A 26,283-nucleotide genomic window follows, 5' to 3' on the forward strand; every position below is an offset into this window, starting at 1 on the left:
ACAGGAGAAGGATATGTCACATTCATGGCAGATGCACAAGAGACTTCCGAGGAGAATGATCGAGAATTTCTGAGGGAGGAAGTCTATCCAGCTGACTGAATGCCAGGAAGAAGGTTGATCAGTGAGAAGGCTGCTGCATGCTGGGGTGTGGCCAGACAGAACATCTGAGTCCAAGGCTGTCATCGAAGGCGGTGACCTCCTCTGAGGGATCTTGCATTGGGATATCACATGGTTGGACCTGTACTGCAGGAAGAGTAATTCAGAAATGGGTGGGTGAGCGAGGAAAGGCACCAAAGGCAGAAATTGTGCTCACCTGTTCTGGATGCAGTGTGGGAGGATTTGCGAGGTCCTAAGGCTGGGCATTGGTGTGTGTGTGTGTGTGTGTGTGTGTGTGTGTGTGTGTGTGTGTGTGTCACGGGTGGGAGGTACAGAGTGGGAACAGATGAAGCAACTTTGAGGAAGGAGAAGCCATGGGACCCCTCTTTGATTTTTTTTGGTAACTGTTCAGCCTTGAATTGCTTTTTAACAACTTTGAAAAAAGTGCAAGTTATCTTTGAATACCAAGTGAGACAAAATAAACTTTTATGCTGCAGGGACTCAGTGAGGGCTTAGGTACAAATAGATTTTTCTATATCTCCATTTAGGGTGAAGAAGTGGACTCTTCTAGTGGGGTATATACATGCAGTGTCAGGAGAAAGATCTGAACAAGAGATAAAAGCTTGTTTGGCAGTGGCAAAATTGTGTTCGATAGCAGTGGGTTTGTCCAGGAGGATGTTCAGGTTAAGAAGAGAACAGGACAGGATGGAACCCTAGAGAGGTGATGCTGACCTTTATGAGTCCAAAGGAGGAGGAATCAGCTTAGAAAACACAATAGTCATGTTAAAAGTGGTTCAGTGGTGACACATCCTTTAATCCCAGTTCTCAGGAGGCAGAGGCAGGAGCTCTGTGAGTTTAAGGCTAGCCTGGTCTACAGCCAGGGCTGTTACACAGAGAAACCCTGTCTTGAAAAAGAAAGAAAAAAGGAAAAAGAGTAGTTCATAGGCAGCATATTGCTGGATTCTTTAGCCACATATTCATATATATTTTTTCCTCCGAAACCATAGAAGGTCATGAGACAAAACAACTTGGTATTGTAGTCTTCTGAAATGCAAACATTTGATTTTATTTTCTGAAGTCTTAAAGAGCACAATAGTATCAGAAAAACATATTTACTATATCAAATAGATTGTTGAATATGGTATTGTTTAAGAAACACTCAACCTTGGGGCTGAGTTATGACTCAGTGACTAAGGACACACTCCACTCCTGCAGATGAACTAAATTTGGTTCCCAACACTCGTATTAGGTGGCTTACAACTGTCATGCCAGCTCCAAAGGGTTAGTGCCCTCTGTGGATTCTTGTGGGCATCTGTGCTCATACACACACGGTACTCATAGACATATACGTGCATATATACACAATATAGAAATGCAATCAATCTTTAAAAAGAAATACCTGACTTTAGAAGTGAATATATGTATTATCTATGAAAATTAGTTGAGAAAATGGGCCTGATATATCCCCTATTCTGTCATTGATTGAGGCATTTGGATTGACTCGCTTAATATTCAGTTAGTGTGCTTTCTGTGTGCTTTCCAGTCTGCTCCTGTCTCTGTACCTGAACTGAGTTTCCTGTTGTTGCTGTGCAGTTGAGTGTTATTTTCTTATGCTGTCTCTTTGACTCTGCCCTTGCTTGGAGTTTGTAATTCATTCATATTTAGTGAGGTATAGGCACAATTGGATCTAAGTCCACCATTTGCTTTTGTTTGCTTCATGTTGTTCTTTCCTGCTTTCTTTAGGTTCATCAGACATTTGAAATATTTAATTTTTATCTCTATAATGGATATTTGGTTATGATATTTGAGATATGAATAATATTTTAGTGCTTGTAGCATATATCATTAATTTTTAGTTTGCTTTTAAATAATATTCTCTCAGACCTCAAAGAACTTTACAATAGTGTAATTCCATCTACCTTCACTCATACCTTTACATTCACATTCAATAAGTTGCTTCTAGTAATGTATTGAGCAACTTTATGAGTCATTATTTTGCTTTAAAACATGGTTTTAAAAAATAAACATTACAATTGTTCACGTACCTGGTACATTCCTTTCCAGTGTTCTTTATGCTTTCATGTACAACCGGGCTTCTTTGTTTCTAATTATTTCCATTCTCTATCTGAAAACTTCCATCATGTATTTTTTTAAGTGTGGGTCTTTTATCAATTCTTTTGACTTTGGCCTTTGTGTGTCTCTGTGTCTGTGTGTGTGTGTGTGTGTGTGTGTGTGTGTGTGTGTGCTCAGAAATGTTTATTTCACTTTTTATTTTATACAGCATTAATGGAACTAACTTAATTCTTTTTTGCATTTATTTATTGATATGTATGTGTGTGTGCTCACGTGTGCACACGTGTTCTGGTAGTTACATGGAGTTGGTTCTCTTCTTCTAACCATGTGAGTTCAGGGATCAAACTCAGGCTGCCAGATTTGTGCAAAAAGCACTGTTACCAGCAGAGCCATCTCTTGGAACCTTTGTTTCCTCTTTCTTTTTTTAAAATTGATTTTATTGAGCTCTACATTTTTCTCTGCTCCCCTCCTTGCCTCTCCCCTTCCCCCTTCAACTCTCCCCAAGGTCCCCATGCTCCCAATTTACTCAGGAGATCTTGTCTTTTTATACTTCCCATGTAGATTAGATCTATGTAAGTCTCAGTGTCCTCATTGTTGTGTAAGTTCTCTGGGATTGTGGTTTGTAGACTTTTTTTTTTTTTTGCTTTATGTTTAAAAACCACCTATGAGTGAGTACATGTGATAATTGTCTTTCTGTGTTTGGGCTACCTCACTCAAAATAATGTTTTCTAGCTCCATTCATTTTCCTGCAAAATTCAAGGTGTTGTTACATTTTCTGCTGTGTAGTACTCCATTGTGTAAATGTACCACATTTTCCTTATCCAATCTTTGGTCAAGGGGCATTCAGGTTGTTTCCAGGTTCTGGCTATTGCCATGTGACTGTGGCTTACCGGGAAAGATTCAACATGCGTGGCACTGGTGGCTCCATGGCAACTCTCTCTCTCTGCCCTTCTTCCCAGCATTCAATTCTGTCTTCTCCGCTTACCTAAGTTCTGCCCTATTAAGCCCAAAGCAGTTTCTTTATTCATTAACCAATGAAGGCAACACATAAACAGAAGAACCTCCTACACCACATATCCGTGTGGTGCGATTGAGCATCCTTTGGATATATACCCCAAAGTGGTATTACTGGGTCTTGAGGAAGGTTGTTTCCTAATTTTCTGAGAAATCGCCACACTGACATCCAAAGGGGTTGTACCAGCTTGCATTCCCATCAGCAATGTAGAAGTGTTCCCTTTACCCCACAACCTCTCCAGCATAAGTTGTCATCAGTGTTTTTGATCTTGGTCATTCTTACAGGTGTTAGATGGAATCTCAGATTTGTTTTGATTTGCATTTCTTTGATGACTAAGGATGTTGAACATTTCTTTAAGTGTCTTTCAGCTATTTTAGATTCCTCTGTTGAGAGTTCTCTGTTTAGGTCTGTACTCCATTTTTATTGGATTAGGTATTCTTTCGGTGACCAATTTCTTGAGTTATTTGTATATTTTGGAGACAAGACCTCTATCTGATGTAGGGTTGGTGAAGATCTTTTCCTATTCTGTGGGCTATCGTTTTGTCTTGTTGACCATGTCCTTTGCTTTACAGAAGCTTTTCAGTTTCAGGAGGTTCCATTTATTAATTGTTTCTCTCAGTGTCTTTGCTGCTGGGGTTATAGTTAGGAAGTGGTTCCCTGTGTCAATGTGTTCAAGTGTACTTCTCACTTTCTTTTCTATAAGGTTCAGTGTGGTTGGCTTTATGTTGAGGTCTTTGATCTACTTGGACTTGAGTTTTGTGCATGGTGATAGATATGGGTTTATTTTCATTCTTCTACATGTTGATATCCAGTTATGCCAGCATCATTGTTAAATATGATTTCTTTTTTCCATTTGGTATTTTTTGCTTCTTTATCAAATATCAGGTGTTTAAAGATGTGTGGATTGATATCCAGGTCTTCTTTTTAGCTCCCTTGGTCCTCCTGTCTGTTCTTATGCCAGTACCAGGCTGTTTTCAGTACTGTATCTCTGTAGTAGAGTTTGAAGTCAGGGATTGTGATGCCTCCAGAAGTTCTTTTATTGTACAGGATTGTTTTGGCTATCCTGGGTTTTTTGCTTTTCCATATGAAGTTGAGTATTGTTCTTTCGAGGTCTTTGAAGAATTTTGCTGGGATTTTGATGCGCATCACTTTCTCTTCTCTTCTATAAGATTCAGTGTGGCTGGCTTTATGTTGAGGTCTTTGATCCATTTGGACTTGAGTTTTGTGTATAGTAATAGATACGGGTCTATTTTCATTCTTTTACATGTTGATATCCAGTTATGCCAGCACCACTTGTTAAATATGCTTGCTTTTTTCCATTTGATATTTTTGCTTCTTTGTCAAAAATCAGGGGTTGGAAGATGTGTGGATTGATATCCGGGTTTTTTATTTGTCTCCCTTGGTCCTTCTGTCTGTTTTTATGCCAATACCAGCTGTTTTCAGTCCTGTAGCTCTGTAATAGAGTTTGAAGTCAGGAATTGTAATGCCTTCAGAAGTTCTTTTATTGTACAGGATTGTTTTGGCTATTCTGGGTTTTTTTCTTTTCTATATGAAGTTGAGTACCGTTCTTTTGAGGTCTGTGAAGAATTTCGCTGGGATTTTAATGGGCTGTTTCCTCTTTCAAAAGCTGTTTTCTCAGGTATATTCTGCTGTGCCTAGGTTGGTAAGCATATGTAATAAGTTCTTCATTTCAGATATTCTGTTTTTGCTTCTAGAATTTTCATTTGTTTCTTTTTGGAGTTTGAGTTTATGACCTTGACCTCTCCATCTTGCATGAGTTTTGTTTGATATGCCTAACCCTTTGTCACCAAGCTGTTTAATGTATTTATAACAGTAAAAACCGTATTTGCCCATCTCAACATCATCGCAATGTCTGGCTTGACTTTGTTTTTCCCTCTGTTTTCTTCTTTATCTGAATTGTTTTGCTGTGTTTGTTATACAGAGGTCACATTGTAGAACATTTTTTTTTTATGTGTAAGACCTGAAAGTAGAAAATACTTTTCATAAGAAGAAATTATCCCTGACACCTCTGTCGGATGCCAGGGAAAGGGGCTGGTCTTGTCACAGCCCACAGCTGATTTCAGTACAGGCTGCAGATAGCTTTACCTGCCTTCTCTAAACCAATGCTTTCAAACATTACAGGGTAAAATTAGGACTTCTCTCAGGGCCTGGGAATTAATCCTCATGAGATTTAGAGATGTCTCTTGACAGTTGTTCCAACTGTTAGCCGTGTATGCCACCGGAGAATCTATTACCTAGCCCCACCTCTAGCCCTCCGTGCCATGGGGTTTCTGTCTCTGCCTCTTCGCCTTGCTCCTAGCTTTTGTTATCCTTCCGCACATCTAAAGACAGCTCCCGGTGAAGAAGACCTTGTTGGTGGTGAGGACTTAGCACGTCCCGGTCTCCTCGACAATGCCAACCCGGCCTCTGGCTGACTCACTACAGAAGGTTTGTCATCCTGGCGGTGCAGGCAGCCCTAGATTCCGTCTCACTTAGACCCACCCCCTCTAGAACTCATGTTATCTAGATTTCTTTGAAACATAAAATCTTCAATGTGCTTTTAAAAATGCCTTTCAGCTTTCCTTGTTTTGGCAGAAGCAACTGTCTCCTATTATGAAATGTCAAAGCAGGAATAAGCCTGTTTCCTACATTTTCTCGTAGAGCGTCCGCTGGGATAGGCTCCTCACAGCCTTCCATTCTTACTGTAGTCTTTTCTTTTCAGGTATCCTTTTCAGGTTGTGCACTTCGGTCATTTCTGTGATGGATGGTTCATCTGTTAAGTTTAGGAACTGTTTGCAGAATGAAATATCTGTCTTGTGATAGAGGCCCTTTCCAAAGCCACTTATCAGCTCATGGTCAGCAGCAGAGCAGCTGGGTCCTGTGGAGTGTGTGCTCACCGGGCCACTTGCTTCTAGCCGTTCTTTACCCCATTCAGAACAGTGCTGTTGGGATAATGAATGGTGACAACCACTACTTTTCAGAAGTGGTTGTCAGGGACAAAGCCTTGTGCCTTATGTGTCCCAGACAAACTCTGCTATTGAGTTATACCCTGGATGATTTTATTTTTTCTACAGTCTCACTGTGTAGCCCTGGCTGTCTTGGAATTCACTCTGTAGACCAGGCTGGCCTTGGAACCACAGAGATCCACCAGCCTCTCCAGAATGCTGGAAGTAAAGACTTATGCCACCATGCCCAGCCCCTGAATGATGAAAAAAATATCTCTTTAGGAGAATTTATACTTGGATATGTCTGTAATGTTGATTCTTAGGTAAATGATTTCTTACTATTGGATCTTTAATCTTTTTTGCTCCCTTATCAAAAAGGGTGAGAAATGATTAAATATTTTGCAAAGAACTTTGTCCCATCTTTGATGCTGGGTGATTTTTCAAAGTAACGAAGTTTCCTCAAAGATTTTTGAGATCCCATTTTCTTTAAATATCTATCAGAAAGAAAGCAGAAACCTAGTGCATGTTGGCCTACATGACAAATGGTTAAAGTAAGTACATTAGTTTTTCTAAATAGACTGTTTTATGGACCATCATAAAACCTGACATTTTAGAAAGTTATTGAAAGCTGTGCCCTTAAACAGTGCAAGGCGCTTCTACAGGAGGTTAGCACTTACTGACTGTGAGAATCCGTCCTGCAGCTTTGTTCCCTTGGGTTTGTAGGCTGACTTTGCTTTTCTTGGTTCAGGGTTGGAAAGGTGCTAAGTGCCAGGTAACAGCTCCAGGGAGCAGCAAGGGTGTGCAGCTGCCACTGTGGCAGTGAGTTCCCCGAGCAGTTCTTTGGCTGACTTAGCAGAATCATTCATACTCCTCTACATCTATTTGTAGTACGGACAGTAAAAACCCAAACATATATTGGGGTTTTAACCTGAAGATCAGAAAAACAAAGCAGTCAAGCCACTAGGGAGCTCTTACCTCTAAGAAATCCTCCGACTGAAAAGAGAGCAAGTTTCTGTCTCATCTGCCTTATATTCCTCTCTATATTAAAGGCATATGACTCTCTAGTACTGGTATTAAAGGTGTGAGCCACCACAAACCTGGAACTGTTTCTGCATTGGTCTTGTGTAGCCCAGGGTAGCCTTGAATTCACAGAGAACCATCTGCCTCTGTCTCCCAAATCCTGGGATCAAAGAGGTGTGACACCACTGCCTGGCTTCTAGTGGCTTAGTTTTACCTTCTGGTCGTCACGCAAGCTTTATTTATAAAACATAAATAAAATATCACTAAATCTATTGGTTGATTGATTAACAGATATATTATCTACTTAACCTGTACATCTAATCCATCTATCTGTCTGTCTATCTATCTGTCTGTCTATCTATCTATCTATCTATCTATCTATCTATCTATCTATCTATCTATCAGTTATCTATTAATCAATCATATATTATTTAGCTATCATCTATTTCTATTATCTATAGACTTTTAAACTGTTTTTTATGCTTTTCTATCTATCTGTCTGTCTGTCTGTCTGTCCGTCCGTCCGTCCGTCCGTCCCGTCCGTCCGTCCGTCCGTCCGTCCGTCCATCCATCCATCCATCCATCCATCTATCTATCTATCTATCTATCTATCTATCCATCCATCCATTTATCTATCATCTATCTATCTGTCTGTCTGTCTATTTAATCTATCTACTTTTCATCTAGTTATCTCTATCACCCAACTACCTATTTATCATGTACTTTCCTCCCTCCTTTCCTCCTCTCCCTCCCCTCCCTTCCCTCCCTCTCTTCTCTCCCTCCCTTCCTCTCATTTATCTGCCACCATCTATTCTCTTCCATGTATCTTTTACTTACGGGCAGGAATGAGAACTTGGTCAGAATCATATGCCTGTCTCTCTCTGATTCATTCAACTAACCCACTTCTCAGTGCCTTAGGAATTTTGTCTTCTTTTGGTCCTTGGGTGGCGACATGTGAGCTTATGGAGTATATCTCACACTAAACTATGGTGTACTATAGAGTCCAGCTCTAGCTTCTCCTCTCTAATTGTGTGTTGTTACTTACTGAATTTCTTCCTACTCCTTCCATCCCCGACCATTTCCTTACTAGTCTCTCACGACTGCCGTTCTACTTTGTTCTACAAGAATATTCATCCCCCAAACCAATGAGTGGTGCCAGTGTATTTGACTTGGTCTCAGTTACAGGTTACACGCTGAACCTGCTCAGCCTGCTCACCTGTGTGACCTACCCCTGCTTCACAAGGTGGGAGTGGGAGCTCCTTAGCCTCTAGCCCTGGTGTGCACACCTTCAGACTCAGTGTGAAGACACTTCACATCATTCTCGTGCTAAATGCTGTCTGTGCCAAAGGCCAAGGGGAAGCGTGTGTGCTTATGAGAGGATTGATAAAATTATAAGAGCTCTCATTTACCATTGTCTCCCATTACCAGGGTCATAATATAGATGGGCAGCACTTGACCAACACTTCTCCCAGATCAGAGTTCTGGAAAGCCCCCACTCCAGTTGATTTGGTTTATTTTGAATTTAGATGTGATGTTACTGAAAATGCTAATGAGAAGCATGCATGATATGCTGAATATGGTGGCATGCTTCTGTTACTTCAACACTTGGAAGGTAGAGAAAGCAGATTAGTAGTTCAAGGTCAGTCTCAACTATATAGCAAATATGAACATAAGCCTAGGCAACATAAAAACCTCTCTCAAAACAAGAACAAAAATGATAATTATTTAAAAATTAAAGATTGATTTAACCTGTGTTTTTTTTACTGATTTTTGATTCAGATATATTACTTTATTTTTCAGATACTTTTATTGGTCTGTTGGAAAATGACAATGCAATTAAGATTAGTCTTCAATTTAGATGGTTAATTATGAAACTTTGGTGGTGATCTTTGCCATGCTGAAAATAACCATGTAGAAAATAATGGCTATTCATACTAATGCTGTGATTTTTTCAAGTACCAACTTTTATAATAAAGTTACAGTTATGATGTATATATTTATTTCTCTAAATTACTAAAGTGAAATAATTTAGATGAGAACTTTAAAATAATTTATATAACTTACTTATCTTTAATTCAACAATTCAACAAGGTTTCAAACTACCAGGAGTATGTGATAAGACCTGTACAGACTGTAAACGTGTCAACTGTGTGTGTTGACTGCATTACTGAGTTACACTGAAAGCAAGTAAAGCAACAGGAACTGGTGTTTGCAAACCAAGTCGATAAGACACACTTAGGTGACAATAAGTGCTATGGGAAAGACAAGACAGGGCAGCAGAGAACCATGGACACCCCAGCAGCTGCCGTCTGAGCTGTCAGGAAGGAAGTACAGTTGTGGGGGTTGTGAAAGAAAGGGTCTGTGAGAGACACAGCAGGAAGGCCTGTTCCTCACCTGGGTGCAGATTCATTTACACTTAGCGGGCAGGGACCTAAGAGCAAGCAAGCAGGCTACTAAGAGATTTGCTGTTTTCTAAGGACTGTTTTCTAAGGACAGCCCTGTCTCAGATAGTACTATTTGTGTGTTAACTCACGCAAATAGTTTTTATGAAGTGTTTTTATGACTCTTCAGGTCAATTTGATCTTGTCATAAACATCATCGACCTAAAAAACTATGTATTCTCTATTTCACAAAATTCCAAGTTCTCCTGTTTGATTGTGTGGATAAATATATATTTATGCAAGTGAATAGCAGAAGTTGAGACACAACAAAGGGACTGGCTGCTTCAGGAGAGGTTAACTGAGCTGCAGCGCCTCTGCGGGGTGCAGTGCAGACAGCTGACCTGAGTGAAGTGCAAACACTTTCCGTGGACGATCACTAAATATGCAAGGTGCAGAACAGCCACAGCACTCTGTCACTTAGCCCAAAGCTACATGTCTGTTAGGGCTATACTAGATAACACGCAGAGACTCTCTCTGAAGGAATATTGCTACCGTCGACTGCAGTCTGGTGGCTAGGGAATGGGAGTGGGAGGGGCAGTCCTTTATACCATGTGTTTCTTTGAGTACTTAAGACGTGTGCATTATATAAAGTGAACTACTCATGAGAATAAAATTTGAAAAATTGTTCAGTTAAAGTTTAATTTTTTTCTAAGCCAGAGTAGCTTTTAGTTAAATTCTAATCAACATTTAACGTCCACCTAGCAACCATTTATGAGTACTGTTCCTTCCAGCAACTGATGAATTGAGGAATTCTTCTTTAAACATGGCTGTTTCTTTTTTTTTTGTCTTTAAAATTTTTTTTTATTGAAGATAGATTTTTTTTTATACAGTAAGCAAATACTCTGACTTAGTTTCCCTCCCAAACTCCTCTCAGATCTGCACCACTTCCCCACTCACCCAAGTCCACATTCATTCTGTCTTCCTCTCATTAAAAATATCAAACAGGCAAAGAATAAGGTAAAACAAAAGCAAACCCATCAGAATAGGACAAAACAAACAGAAAATAAAGAACCAAAAAAAATCACAAAAAACTCATCCAGATGCAGAGTCACACACAATCCCACACACAGATTCCAATTAAACACACAACTGGAAACCACACTAGATGAGCAAAAGACATATAAGGTAAAAAAAATCCATATGAAATATTATGAGACAAAAAAAACTTCAAAAATTTGTTTTCATCTGCTGTAGGAAGCAGTTTCTCTGATGGTGCCTGGGCAGGACACTGATCTGAGTAGAATTGAACGTTGTTAGGAGTCAGTTTATCATTACGTTCCTCTAGGAGAACAGTAATATTTGATTTTCCTCTAGGTCCATGGCTGCCTAGTCTCAGGTTCTTGGCCATCCATATACCGTGTTGGATATATGTTCCAACCAATAGAATCAATCTTAAACCCAACCAGATAGTGGTTGGCTACTCTTAGAGTTTTACCACTGTTGTACCAGCATGTCTTGCAGGCAGGTCACCATTGCAGATCAAAGGGGTTGTAGTTTGGTTGGTGGTTACCATTCTCATTTGGTATCATGCAGAATATCTTCCAGAACCATGAACATTATTAGTCCATAGGAGTGAAGGCTCTAGGTAGGCACCAGGTTGACTTCATGTCCAAAGAGTTGTGTAGGTGTCATCTACTGCAATAAGGCCTTAACTGTCAGTTTTTGGAGAGCAACCTACAGACTTGGGAGTATTCTGGGTTGTTAGGAAGTGTTCATGTGGCCTCTTTGACCAACAACTAAGTTAAATGTAACCCATCCCTGGCATTGGAGGCTTCATTTGGTGACAATAGATGTCTAGTTGGTGCTTAGTCTGCTCCATTACTTGGTGACTCAATTTAGTTTCCATTTATATATTTATATAATTTAAGAAGCATCTATTGCATTGTGTTTCTATATGATCACTCAAGTGGTCCTTAGTTTTAACCACTCCTCCCTGTATTGAGTCTGTTGTCCACCCTTCTCCCTCCCCATTTGATTCTTCCATTCCACTTCCCCACATCCATCCGTACTATTGTATGGTATGGAGATACATTTTCTAAGGAGATCCCTCCCTTCCTCCTAGTCCCTTACTCTATACCTAAAAATATAGGCGATTTCTTAAAGGAAAGGTTGCCATACATTATTCAAGTCTAATTATTTAGCCAGCAGAGAGTATAGCCAATAGCTAACTGCTCATAGGCTCCTCCCTGACAATGCCGCTGTTGCTGTTCCCCCTCCTTCCTCTTCCCCTCCTCTTTCCCCCCCGTCCTTCTTTTTATTCTTTCTCCTCCTCCCCTTCCTTCTTCCTTATTCTCTTTCCTTCTTATTCCTCTTTCTCCCTTTCCTCCTCCTTCTGTTCCTCGTCTTGTATTTTTATTCCTTCTCTTGCCTTTATCCTCTTCCATCTTTTCCTTCTTCTTCCACCTTCTTTCTTCTTCTTTTTCCTCCTCGTTTGCCTGCCCTCCCTTGTTTTCCCATGGCTCTTCCCACAGGGTCTCACGGTGGAGCCCAGGTGGGCTGGAGCTCACAGTCTTCTTGCTTCAGTCTCCTGAGTGCTGGTGTTACAGGCCACACTTAATTATGTATCTTCTTAAATATGATTTCAGGCCTATTAACTAACTAATCTCCTGTTTCTTCATGTAACGTATCTATAGTAGTGTGTCTATAGTAATGATTCATGAGTGAGTTATTTTGATGATGAAAAGAAACACAGTGCCTGGAAATTAGCTCCGTACGTCTTGTGAAGTTAAGTGCAGTGGGAGACAGCTACTTTTTTTGGCAAAATTGCTGCCCTCTGCCTATACATTTTTTCTTTTAGTATGGGTGTCCTAAGTTTTTGTCAACTTGATATAAGCTGAAGTTGTTTGGGAAGAAGGAACCTTATTTGAGAAGATACCTCCATCCGAGTGGTCTGTAGGCAAGTCTGTGGGGGCATTTTCTTGACTGAAGATCGATTTGAGAGGGTTCAGCCCACTGTGGATGGTATCAACCCTGAGAAAGGTAGTCCTGGATAGTATATAAAAAAGCAAGCCGAGCAAGCCAATAAGCAGTATTTACTTATGATTTCTGCTCCGCTTCTGCCTTCAGGTCCCTGCCCTGACTTCTCCCACTGATGGACTGTAAGCCAAATAAATGCTTTCTTCCCCAAGTTGCTTTTGGCCGTGGTGTTTCTAATAACATTAGAAAGCACATTAGTATAATGGAGGCCCTCACCCCCAACCCATAAGTGCTGTCATAGTACTGCAGCAGCAGCTGCAGCCACTGCCTGAGGAGAAGGCAGATGATGGGGGCATAGTGCAGTCAAGCCTTGAAGAGGACGTCAAATTTCAGTTGGAGAAATGGGGAGGATATTTTAGGCAGAGGGATGAGGTGAGCAGAAGCACGAGTAGACACAGGGCATGCCTTCGCGACAGCAGCAAGCTATTTAGGTGAAAGCACACAGCTTACTGGGGACAGCTTTGCCAGGAGACGAGGGCTGATGACAGAAGAGCCTGGTCCAGGACCGGGATGGAGAGTTGGGTTCCCAGCAGTACAGATGGAAACCACATAGAATACTGAAGAGAAGGCAGGATGGGAGTTGGTGTCACATGAAGGATGGAAAGTGGGGGGACTGCACTTGAGAAGGGTGTAGGGCCAAGGGAAAAACAAAACTACAGACTCCGGATGGAGAGTCTCAGCATTAGTGGAGCACGTGGAGAAGGCTGGGGACAAAATTAAGATGGAGTACAGTCTTTTAAGGGGACAAAGATCTTCTGAAATAGATGGAAAAGGAGAAAGGGTTGGAGATGTGGGAGAGCAGGGCTGTGGAAGAAAGGGAAGCAAAGGCCTTTATGTCTATTGGTTTAGTGTGTGTGTGTGTGTGTGTGTGTGTGTGTGTGTGTGTGTGTGTGTGTGTGTGTGATGAGATGTAATTAAGGCTTTGAATTACCCATTATAAAGATAGAAAATAATCATTGTCTTGGAATAAGTAAGTGGAAGGTTGGTCGAGCATTTCTAAGATCTAGGATGGTGATAAAAGCCCTTTCTCGTGTGTTTTCCCACAGGGATATGTGACTTTAACTGCACCCTACTCTCCAGAGGCAAAAGCAGATGGGGTGGGCAGGGGCTACAGGTCAGTAGAGTGCTTGCCTAGCCCTGGGTTTGGTCTTCAGTACTACATAAACTGGGCATGATGAGTCATGCCTGTAATCCCAGCATCTGGGAGTTGCAGACAGAAAGATAAGAAGTTCAAGGTCATCCATGACTACTTAGTGAGTTTGAAGGGAGCTTAGGATAGAGATCTTCTGTACAAAAGAGAGGGGCAATCAGACTCCCCTAGCTCTAAGAGCAGAGGGGCCAGGGTAGTACTAGAGTGCCAGTGATGAACATAGGGTGAAGGGAAGCTGAAAAGTCTTCTTAAAAGATCAAGGTGGGGCTTCAGGAGCTGAGAGCAGGTGTGCCAACAATGGGGGGAGAGATGACAAGAAACAGCCCTGCAGTTGCAGGAGAGGGCTCTTCTGAAGTTGGGATTTTATAGGATTATTTGATTGTACTTTTCTGGAAACATTGTTTAAAGAGTTGCCTTAATTTGTTTGTACCTTTGGCATAGATTGTAATAAGTATGCCTAGCGCTTAATGTAGAATTTTTTTCCTTTAATTTTTTTGGAGAGCTTCTTTGAGGGCTTCTGATTATTGGTGGAAGGTGAATCTGGAGTGTGTGTTCAAGTGGAAAGAGAATAAGGCTTTAACAGAGGCCTTGAAATGATCCATGTGAAATAATTATTGACAACTCTGCTGATTAAGTCAATTAAAAGGTTTTATTTCCTTATCAATAAAGGTCCATCAGGAGGCTACACTAAGAGTGGCCTCATGTCTCTGAAGAGTCTCTTAGTGCCCAAGCTCAGGGATGTGGAGTTTTTAAAGACAAACCCCGCAAAGATCAAGATTTATATCAAAGTTAGATTAGAATCAGAACAACATGGAAACTTTCATTCCTGGCAGAGCATAGTAATTATTTTAGACATATGCCAATATTTTTTTGCCTTTTTGACTAGTTATTTTAGTTTACTTTAATTATTTTAATTAATATATCTGGACCATGGTCAGGGCCATGGAAATCTCAAATGTGTTGCCAAGGCAGACCTGACTATTGTGTAGAGTGGGGTAGAGGACTGAGAACTGTCTGAACAAACACAATGGAATCAGAACAAGGTGGTATTATCTTATTTCAGCACAAGTACCATCCTGTTTCTCTATTAGGTAGCTAGTGACTCTTTCCTTTTTGCTTTGCTTTTGAAGGTGAAGCCAGTCATCCACAGCAGGATCAATGTGTCTGCCCGTTTCAGGAAATCACTGCATGAGCCTTGCACCATTTTGTAAGTTGGAGCCCTTCGTATTTCAGGGTAGAATTAATTGACTGTGTGTTGTCCTTGGGGGTTGGAATTTGAATGTTATGAGTATAACTGTTTTCAGATGCGCTGTTTGTTTTTCCTTTTCCTCCACAGCTTGATTGCAAATGGAGACCTCATAAGCCCAGCTTCTCGACTCCTCATCCCGAGAAAAGCTTTAAATCAATGGGATCACGTACTACAGATGGTCACAGAAAAAATAACTCTTCGAAGTGGGGCTGTCCACAGGTGTGTCATAGCGACTTCCCACAGGGGCGATGGTTTGGGAATCAGCCTCAAAGATGTTCCCATGGGCTCTGGAGTCACTGATTCCTAGATTTGAAGTTTGACTGACCCTGTTAAGCTTAAATGTGCCCCAGTTTCTTTCTGTGAAGACTATGATATATAATGGCACTTTAATGGGGTTTGTTTCTATCAGTCTGTGCCATGTTGGAACACATCAGGAGACTTAACCTGTTTTTGCTATTTTAGTGCAGAGTAATAAACAAGCATCCTTCCACACTAAGGGAAAGGGACTTCTTGGCCCGAACCAGCTTCGTGATTCTTAGCTGATTGTTCTTTTCCCAGGGAGGCAAGACTTTTTATTCAGGGGTTTAAACTGTTCGTCTCAGGCAAAAATGACAGATGCTAGGAAGAGTAGATAGGCTTCATGAGGAGAGAGCTGGAGGGAGGATAAGTGAGATGGGAGCTGGAGGGAGGATAAGTGAGATGCCCCGAAAGTAAAACCAAAGCATTTTTAGTAAAATTTAAATGAACATTTAAAGCATGGTGTAACCTATGAAATTATTTCTTAAGGTTTTTATTTATTATATTACTTTACTTATTACACTTATTTATTTACTTATTTGTGTGTGTGTGTGTGTGTGTGTGTGTGTGTGAGAGAGAGAGAGAGAGAGAGAGAGAGAGAGAGAGAGCAAGAGCACATATAGAGGCCAGAAGACAACCTTTGGAAGTCATTTCTCTCCTTCCACCATGTGGATCTTGGGGTTTAAACTCAGGTTGTTAGACTTCTGACAAGCGCCTTTACTCGCTGAAGCCTCTCACTGGCCCTGAAATGATCCCGTTAGGCAAGCTAATTTATGTCTTTTCTTTATGATGGAAGGTTACAAATAACAGAATGCATTAGAAGTGTATGTGTAGTGCATGTGCATGGACACACACCTACACACTCACGTGTGTCTCCAAATCTAAGCAATTCTTTCAGTACTTATCTCCTTCTCATTCCTCCTGATGCACCATGGACACTTTCTTGTCTGTTTGATGCATGCACACCAAACATGCATGCATGCGCACACACACACATACACACACACACACACACACACACACACACACACACACACACACACACATGCATACATCTACCAAAGCATAGCCACTGCCTGCACTAAATTTCCAAATGACTGCACATCATGTCCTTCAGTTGAATGCATGTTTATATATTATCTTAATAGTTTTATCACCACTGAAAATCTAAGTATAAATTGTTTCAATTTAAAATAATGCTTAGCATATGACAAAAATTCAAGTAGTACAGAAAGTGTAAATTTAAAGTATTTCTCCCATTCAGATCCACTATCCCTTTCCTGAGTAGTTTTTGACCCTAGAAATCAGAACTACAAATATTCTATGCATGTAGAAGTATATGCACTGCTAGTTTCTCCTCTCTTTTCTCTCCCTTTCTCCTCCTTTCCTACTCCCCCTCCTTTTCCGCATTTCTTGTGTGTGTGTAACACGGAGTTCAGAGAAGGATGCTGCGTACCGTGCTTTACACTCCCCACTTTTCTAAGAGCTTTCTTTGGACCCAGAGCTAAGCTGGCTTCCAGAGAGCCCTGTTGATCCTCCTGCCTTGGCCCTTGTCCCTCAGTGTTAGGGCTATAGGGAGACAGAGACAAGGCATTTCTGGGGCTTGCTGGATGCCAGCCATATTAGCTCCAGACTCAGCAAGAGACCCTGATTCAAAGGAATAAGACGGAGAGTGACAGATAGATCAGGGTACCGCACGACTCCCTCTGACCTTTACTTCAAGGTTGCCTATGGCCCGTCTACCACTCCACATGCTCATAGCATCACACGTATGTTTCACTCACACACGCAGATTTCATTGTTTCTTTATTTTTATTTATTTGATATACATTACTGTATGATTTCCCCCCTTTCATTCTAGGTATTTTTATAATCACTTTACATTTTAAATGAATTAGCTCAGCATTCTTATAAATTAAATAGTGTTATTCTCTTTTGATAGATATGAGGTATGAGACCCAAAGAGGAAAGTTACATGTCCAAGATTAAGCAGACACTTAGTCGCATGGCAAGCCTAGCAGGCAGTCTGGAGCTAATGCTCTTAGCTAATTTCTAAATAAACAATATGTATTTACATTCCATTTTGCATGATCTGTCATGATCCTTGCACATTTGTCTTATTGGTTTTCAAGCACACATTATGTATTAGAGAAGTTGGCCTTGTGTGTATGTGTGTGTGTGTGTGTGTGTGTGTGTGTTTGCATGTAAGTTTCAAATGTGTTTACAGTTTGTATTTTCCTTATTTGTTTTGTCTATAAACATCTTAAGTTTTCAGTCTTTCTTTATGTTCACCAATTTTATCACTAGCTCCAATCTTCCTGACTTTGGGATTATAAAAATAATTTTATGTTGTTTCATTGGTGCTTTTAACTTTTATTTAAACCTTAGCTATTTTCTGGTTTATTTTGATTTCAGTAGGGAAATCAACATCACTAATTATGCATAGTTTTAAAAATATCTAGGCTTCTCTTTTGACATCTGCATACATTCTGACTTTCCCAATAAATAATCTAAAGTATACTAAGATATGTATAGATAATATCTTGTCTAAATGTATCTTTTCTTAAAATTGAACAAATTCTTAGGTGGAAAAGAGTAGATATGCAAGCACTAACAGAAATAAAAATACATGTTTCCCATACACATGAATATTTAGAGAAATTAATTTTTTTTCTTGAAACAAGGGCTCGCTTTATAGCCTTGGTTTATCTGTAACTTACTCGGTACCCTCAAACTCTTGGCAATTCTCCTGTATCTGTCTCCTGAGTGCTATGACCTCAGGTGTGAGCTAATATATTCAATTGAGAAATTTAATGATTAATTCAATGGTAGACTTGGTGCTGCTCACTTGGGAGAGCCCACTCTCACTTCATAGAACATTGATAACTCTTTGTGTTATTCAACAGTATATTTATTTAACAGTAGAACATATCTTATTTAATAGTAGGGTATAATAGTAGAATATATCTTTCTGTTATATATCAGCATATTAATTTGCTGATAGCATCCACAGATAAAACTCCATTTTCATGATTCCTGTGCTTTGAGACAACAGAAGGAAACAGATCATCAACAGAGGTTATATTGAAGAAGCATGATAAAAATCACAGGTTAGAATTTACACAGTAGCTTTATCTACCTGCCTATTAAACTAGCCAGCTCTTGACTGGGAGATCTTGGAGTCCAGATCTTTTCATTTCTAGTGTAACATTTGATTTGGATCTATTTGGAGGAAAGAGGGTGAAGAATGTCTGGCTGTTTGGCTCTTGGCCAGTGGTTTTAAGCCACATGTGATTTTAATTCCAGGGGACCTGTATCTGTATCTGGAGCCAGTTCTGTTGAGCACAGTTGGGCCTGTGAACAGCACTTCTCCATCTAGTAGAGAGGGACTGGGGTGCTTCTGGGCATCTGGAATAGATGGGGAGAGTCTAGGGTACTTCTGGGCAGCCTACAATAGGCAGGGGAGATTCTGGGGGTACCATTGGGTACCCTTTGATGGAAGGACAGCTTCCCTGATGGAGGACTGGCTGCCACAGTGCCTTTGTTTCAGATTGGTGGACTCAGTGCAGCAGGCTAAGCAGAAATCGGGGTTGTGTTTCTACTTAGACTTATAGAGTTGGAAATCCCACATTATAAAAAAATGTTAACATCTGCATGCTAATGGAGAACTAATACTTTCCAGGGCTTTTGTTGATATTTTTAGTGTTCTTCATGGCCAGCTGATAGATCAATGGGTCCCTTTTTTTCCCTCTTTGGTACAAAGTTTATAGTCCTGGCTAGCTAGTCTGCAACTCACTATGTAGCCCAGGCTAGCCTTGAACATGATGTTTCTGCTTCAGCTTTCCTAGTGAAAGAAGAATTTTATTATTGTTATTGAACATTTTTAATGTAAGACATTTGAAAGTTTTTGTAACATATTATGTTGAAACCCTAGCAACTACTAGCACTTCTTTATAATCTTCAAAATTACATTATCTTCCTGGTTTAGTTATCTAGTGGCCTACTTTCCTCTGTTTAAAAGAATTCCGTAGATGATTTAAACCATCTAGTAAAGAAATCAGTGTTCTTACAATAAGTGACATATTAATTGCAGTTACAGCAGCAGTTTTACAGTAAAGGAGGCTCCATGAACCCCACAGCTCTGGGAGGGTCATGCTCACTCTCGTGCTTAGGCATGGCTAAAAAAGGAGACACAAGCATGCATGCTATGCAGTTCTGCGTCATTAGTGCTGGCTTGCCCCTGCCCTTCTTCCCTCTCACCTTCTTTTTTTCTTACCCAGTTTGTTTGGCTGTAGTACCTTGGCCAGAGGCTATCCTTAATAGAGAATGTGGCAGGAAACTTGGTGGCCTACAAGTATACCAAGAAAATACATGGAAAGAGTGTCGACAAACACATCAATCCGTCTTCCACAAAAGTTCAACTTCATTTAAACACTACTACATTCTGGGGCTGGTGAGGTAGCTCTGTGGGTGTAGAGACTTCCTTGCTGCACAAGCCTGAAGAACTAAGTGTGATTCTTGGACAGAGAGAACCAGTTCCTCTTCTGACCTCCATCCACACTTAACCACGGCACACATGCCCTCCCCCTAAATAATAACAAATGAAAAGAAATACAGTCTAAACCAGCAGCTTTCCCATTTCCCTCTAACATCTCCCTGTGGTGTCAGCAGGGATTTCTGTGCTGGACTTCCAGGCTTGTTGATGGTGCCTGTTGGGCCAGACAGTGCCCAGATCTCTTGTATGACGGGAGGTTCCTGTTGAATCTCTTGGCTTCACAGTCAGTAATTGGAAGAGTAACAGATGAACCAAGTCAAGAATGGAGTGCCCTGTTTAGTTGGCATTCTTAAGCACCTCTTCAAATGGTTGTGGAAATTCTAATCGTTGACATTGGTATTTTGACAGGCTTTATACCCTGGAAGGAAAACTGGTTGAGAGTGGAGCCGAACTGGAGAACGGGCAGTTTTATGTGGCCGTTGGCAGAGATAAGTTTAAGAGATTACCTTACAGTGAGTTACTTTTTGACAAATCAGCAATGAGAAGGCCCTATGGGTAAGTCTTTGTGTTTGCTCACTCACTCTCACTCTTTGAAGTAGCACTGGAGTAATGTCAGTGTAAAGGGAGGAGGGAGAGTAAGCGTGGGCAATGGGGGAAGAAAGGCCATTATGTCATGTGTTCCATCTATTTGAATTATATACATGTAAGTGCATGATTGATAGTAGGTGTGATGGCACACACGGTATTCCAAGTACAGAGGTGGAGGCAGGAGGATCAAGAGGTTAAGATAATCCTCAACTATGTAGGGAGTTCAAGACCAACTTCTTGTAAATACAAAGAGTATTTTCTGTAACCAATAGTTTTATTCATCAGTTAGAATAGATAGCATTCATGACTGAGAACTGTTGCATAAAATATTCTGTTGGAATTTGTGAAAGACTCTGTACCTTTGCATTGCACCAAGTTTAAAGTAAATACAAAGCTCCATTATTGTGAAGAAGATAATAGACCATGCGCTCTCTGTATGAATCTCATGGGCACTTTAGAGCCTTGCAGTGCAGCCAGAACACATGACTTTTTCAGTTGATTTGGAGAGAAACTTACAGTAGCTTACACTCATTGTAAGTTTTATTTGCTTATCTTTTTGAGACAGGGTCTCTCATAGCCTAGACTGGCCTCTAACCTGCTACGCAGCCCAGGCTGGCCTTGAACTCCTGCTGTTTCTACCTCCACCTCTGAGTTCTGGGATGATAAGCATGCATGGCCTTTTCTGGATTACATGCCCTTCATCCCCTTTAGAAATCATAAGATAGGAAAGCAATGTAGTTGCCCTTACACAAGCCAATAGTGAAGCTGAGTACAGAGTCAGTGCCAAACTTTCAGACTTATGTGTATGTGTGTGTATGTGTTTATTTGTATGTATGCACATGAACATGTGAAGGCCAAAGGTTAATGTCAAGTGTACTTCTGGCTGTTCTCAACTTTATTATTTGAGACAAGGTCTCTCACTTAGACCAGTGCTTGCTGATTCAGTTTAAGGCAGCTTGTTCCAGGGATCCATTATCTCTGTCTCTTGAGCCCTGAGATTGCAAGGCAGTCTATGTGCCCTCTGAGTATTTTCATGGGTATTGGAGACTCAAACTCTAGTCTCCACACTTCTGTAGCAAGTCCCTTTCCCACTGAGCCATCTCCTCCGCAAGGTTTATACTGTAGCTACTTGTGATGCGCTGTTTGCTTTTCCCTTGGAAACACCCTTTGTGAGCTTTGTGAGGAGGTCATGTATATCCTAGCATCTGCGCTGCAGAGCCTCAAGCTGTGACCCTGGAGCTTTCTAGGTGGGTGCTGGGGCTCCATCTCTGGTGTTCTGTACAGAGTTCAGGGCCTCTTGGCCCTCAGAATTGCCTTTTCATGGCTGTCCTTTGCAGAATGGGACATCACCAGTGTAGACCCTATTAATTGTGTTTACGAGCTGATGGGGGTTAACGGAGGCGTCTAGTGAGTAGCAGAATGGGATGTCAGGACTTCATGAACAGTAGAGTTGTGTGCCAATGGACTGGCTGCTGATTACCCAGTCCTTTAACAGCTTCTGCTGAGCAGGACTGGCGAGCCTGCTGTGAGCAGCACTGGGCACGTGTGCTAATGTGAAAACTGACTCACTGCAGTTCTTTCTCATAAACATTAATAAGGTTTACTGTTACATACATATTCTATTTTTAGAGACTTATTATGAGATGGATTCTTGCCTAATGGCATGGACATCTGAAACTTATGATAAAGAATTGTTATTATTATGTGGTGATAACTATCCTGTTTAAAAAGCCTCTGAATATAAGCCTCTGAATATAAGTGCTTTTCTTTCTTTTCCACCACAAGTGGACAAAGTCGGCATTATTTTCTTAAGTCATTATTATAATTATTATTTTTGAGCAAGTCTTGTGTAACCTGGTCTAGTTTTGAACTCGATACTTGAGACTCTATTTCTAGATTAGGATTAATAGATGGGTGCAACCATGCTCAACAAATTTGCTGCTTTTGACTCAATCTGGCATGATTGTTAACTTAAAAATGATGTTTGACCTACAAATAAAAAATTTGGGAATTTAAATTAAAACTGTTTGCCTGATTTAGGGTTTCTGTTGTTGTGAAGAGACACCATGGCCGTAGCAACTCTTAGAAAGGAAAACACTTAATTGTGTTGGCTTACAGTTCAGAGGTTCAGATATGGTGCTGGAGAAGTAGCTGGGATTCCTACATCTTATAGGTAACAGGAAGTGATGTGACTGTCATATTGAGTGAATCTTAAGAAAGAGACCTCAAAACTTGCCCCCACAGTAGCATACTTCCTCCAACAAGGCCACACCTACTCCAACAAAGCCACATCTACTAATAACAATATTATGGGGGCCAATTATATTCAAAGTGTTACAAAAAATTTTTATTAAAAGGTTCTTTATAAGCATTGAGTCAGATAATATTCAGGAAACCATTTGAAATGATTTGGAGTTGAATTTTGAGGTTTTATGGAATTAACCACAAGTGTCAATCAACAAGGGCTTCTGGGTAGGGACAGCAGGTTAGAATGCTTGCTATAGGCATCATATATTATTTGTAACTAACGTTCACATGTCCAAACTGCAATTTGTTTCCACAGTCAGAAAGCTTCTTCGCTACCTCCCATGGTTGGATCGAGGAAGTCTAAAGGGAGCGTAAGTACCAGCAGCTTTCCTCATTAATGTTCTATATCGCTATAGAGCAATCCTTTGGGTTTCAATTAAATACACAGGAATAAATCTTCGCTACCTAGTGGCATATAAGCAACTATGTGAAACATTACTAGAGTTTCAATGCCTCAACTGAAGTCCTAAAGAAGAGCTAATGCTTTTAGAAGATAGAATCCAAAGTATTTTGCTTGTGGAAACATGATGCAACTTATGTTGTGGTTATGGTGTAAGAACCTTGATAGGTCAGAGTAGGGCTTGAGTAGTCTTGTTCTCTGTGTCTAACAAAGACTAAAAAGGAACTTTAGGTAAGAAGATGGCCACCTTCGGTTGTACTTCTCTGAAAAAATTAAGAATCATCTTAAATGCTCAGTTCAACCCCAGATGCTTTCTCTGGTCGTTCCCTCACTGATACCTGATGAACTGATGATGTGCCGTGATGTGGAAACCAGAGCCTGCAATGAGTAGTTCATCTGCTATCAGCTCAGTGTGCACCGTAACTCATCTAACAATCTGCCCTGCAGCTCACCCCTAACCTCCAGTCCGCACTGCAGCTCACCCCTAACCTCCAGTCCGCACTGCAGCTCACCCCTAACCTCCAGTCCGCACTGCAGCTCACCCCTAACCTCCAGTCCGCACTGCAGCTCACCCCTAACCTCCAGTCCGCACTGCAGCTCACCTCTAATCTCCAGTCCGCACTGCAGCTTACAGTCTATCCATAGCTCCCTTGAGGGTGAAGTCCACTTTGTTTTGGAGGGCTATTGTAGCAGGTTTTTTTTTTTTCATTTTTTGCCTGAGAATTCTCTGATCTCTCTCAATGACCTCAGCAGGAGTGATCAGAACTGATCTAGCATTCTTACTGCACTCAGATTAGCTGAGCAGCAGTCATATTCTGGTGTGTTGTAAGTGCTTGGTGATCGTCTTCTAGTAGACAAGTATGTGTCCTTTCCTGCTATCTTATTTCATGATATACTTAACAAAAAAGAAAGATGATTTTATATTGTATTGTTGAACTCTCATTCATGGAGAGTGTGCTGCTCATGACAAAGCCCTTGCTCAGCGTTCTTCACATGCTAAAGGAAAGATAGAAAACCATCTGGAGGGTTATGGGCAGCCTGAAACTGGGTACCTAGCACATGACCACCAAGAATATAGAATTTGAGCACTGCCTTCAAGTACCAGTGCAGATTCCAGTGATGTAGCTGAGGAAAGGGGTTTTAGGAGAAGGGTGGTCTGAGGGAAGGAAAAACAGGTACATGAAAATGCTATCATGGTAGCCAGTGTTCAGTGTTCACCCAAGACCCCACTGTGCCAAGTTCTTTCCAGGACCTAGTGGAAAGCAAAATAAGACCTATGGATTTAGACATGGAAATTACATTTTTCTCTCTTTCTTCTCCTCCTCTTTTTTGTTCTCCTCCTTCCTCCCTTTCCCTTCTCCTGCCTTCTATGCTTAAAATGGAAAACAAAACAAAAAATGGGAAACATGGAATGCAGAAGTGGTAGGCCAAAGACTTCCTCTGTGTAAACAGCAGCGGAGGGATACTGTGAGTTTTTAGGCCAGCTTCAGCAGAGATCCTTTGTGTGTGTAGGGTGATGTGCTATGAGGTCAATTTCTATATGACCATGAGCTCCAGCATGGGAATTCATCTTTAGCCTTGAGTATAGGGGGACCTGAGAGCCTCTGAGAGGTAAAAAAGCTGTCCAATTCAGTTGAGGAACCTCAGGCCTTTTATGCAGAGAGAGGTTTATGTGGTGTGATTCCATAGGTAAGCCACAGGTAGTGACCTGAATAGAACATGGTTAATCTAGATTAGGTAAACAGCAAGGAAATCAAACTGGTTATTATTCACGAAGAGACAGAGTTTGCTTAGTGATTTGGTAGATACTGTAGCTGGAGAAGATAGAAACCGAGATAACCACAGGGTTTATGAGGTTGGATGCCAGTAAAAATGGTAGTTCAATGACCAGGAAGAGGACAGGCAGAAGAAATAATTAACAATGGCTTCTTTTCAAATGTGCTGAATTGATTTGGCCAGCCGCATAGTGACCTAATTCGAGGCAGAGACTGTGTGGTACTGCTGGTACATAGGACAATTTGGTTTGGCCCAGGTATAAGTAGTAATGTAGCTTGAGGGAATGGATGAGTAGGAACCTGGAGGGGACAGTTTGTTGATAACTACAGGTGATCTAAGCTTCGTGAATCTAACCTCTCAGGATGGGGAGGAAGAGGAGTGGACTTTGTAGTCAGTAGCTGGGAAAGTATCTTCACCATTAAAAATGGTAAGTGAAACCCATATACTCAAGGGCTTGGGATATTTATTTATTAAGGTTTATCTTATTTTTAAGTATGTGTATGTTTCTTTGTGGGACTATGTGCATGTGAGTGTAGGTTCTGGCCAAGCTCAGACAAGGGTGTCAGATGCCCTGAAGCTGAATATGTGGGTGTTAGGAACCAAACTCTGTGCAAGAACAGTGAGCCATCAACCTCTGAGCCATCTCTCCAGGCCCAAGGCTTGTATTTTGTTCTCTTATTTTCTGGCGGGCTTTGTGGCAGGATTTTGTGTGTGTGCACACACCTTGCAATTCTCAGCTTTTACTCTCGCAGTGCGATGGACAAGCAGTGGTTAAACAGAAACGCAGTGAAACTGAATAACCCACCCGGGGTCACAGGGAGAACTGATGCCAGGACTAAGGTCACACCAGGCACTTCACATTTCCGTCTATTGCACATTGCAATTTTGTGTTCACTGGTATGAAATCTGCAAAGCTAAAAATTTCATTAACAATATAAGACTGCTCCTGCTCTATAGTACATGTTCCAGCATTCTTATGCGGTTTCCTTCCTCGCTCACTCCTTAGGAAGATTTCTGCATCTGTTGTGAATACTGGTTCTCAGAATGATGATTGAGTATCCATGTATCTGGGTGGGGCTGATCCCGGGCGGGGGGAGAGATAATTAAAAAGACGTGCATCTCTTTGATGCTCATGGTCTATTGCAGGAGACAACTGTTGACTCAACAATTCCATGTCAGCGGATAACTACAGCCACCCCATGAGCTTCAACTATCCATCCTTCAACTATCAACCACACATCTTTCTGCTCTAGCCACCATCCATCCACACAATCATCCATCTGTACACTCTGTGAGCCATCCATTCACCCATTCTGTGAGCCATCCACCTATTCACTCCATCAGTCACCCAACCATTCATCCCATCACCCTTCCATTCTTCACTCTATCTGCCATTTGTAGCGCCCCATGCCCGTCTGCACTCTATGTGCTACCATACAGTTTGTGAACCGGGCA

At 41.1% G+C, this 26,283-nt stretch overlaps 1 protein-coding gene across 3 annotated transcripts in view; it reads left to right on the forward strand.

The window, feature by feature from the left end:
• Dcdc2 (doublecortin domain containing 2) overlaps positions 1-26,283 on the forward strand; it is a 198,550-nt gene that overhangs the window by 66,078 nt on the left and 106,189 nt on the right. For all 3 annotated transcript variants that reach the window (XM_048428154.3, XM_085699324.2, XM_085699325.2), the window contains 4 exons: positions 14,847-14,923; positions 15,053-15,184; positions 20,166-20,312; positions 22,909-22,963. In XM_048428154.3, coding sequence (XP_048284111.3) covers positions 14,847-14,923; positions 15,053-15,184; positions 20,166-20,312; positions 22,909-22,963 — 411 coding nt within the window. The remainder of the gene's footprint in view (positions 1-14,846; positions 14,924-15,052; positions 15,185-20,165; positions 20,313-22,908; positions 22,964-26,283) is intronic.

Source organism: Myodes glareolus, chromosome 14 (genome assembly GCF_982192425.1).
Source record: "Myodes glareolus chromosome 14, mMyoGla1.1, whole genome shotgun sequence".
In the NCBI taxonomy this organism is placed as follows: Eukaryota; Metazoa; Chordata; class Mammalia; order Rodentia; family Cricetidae; genus Myodes; species Myodes glareolus.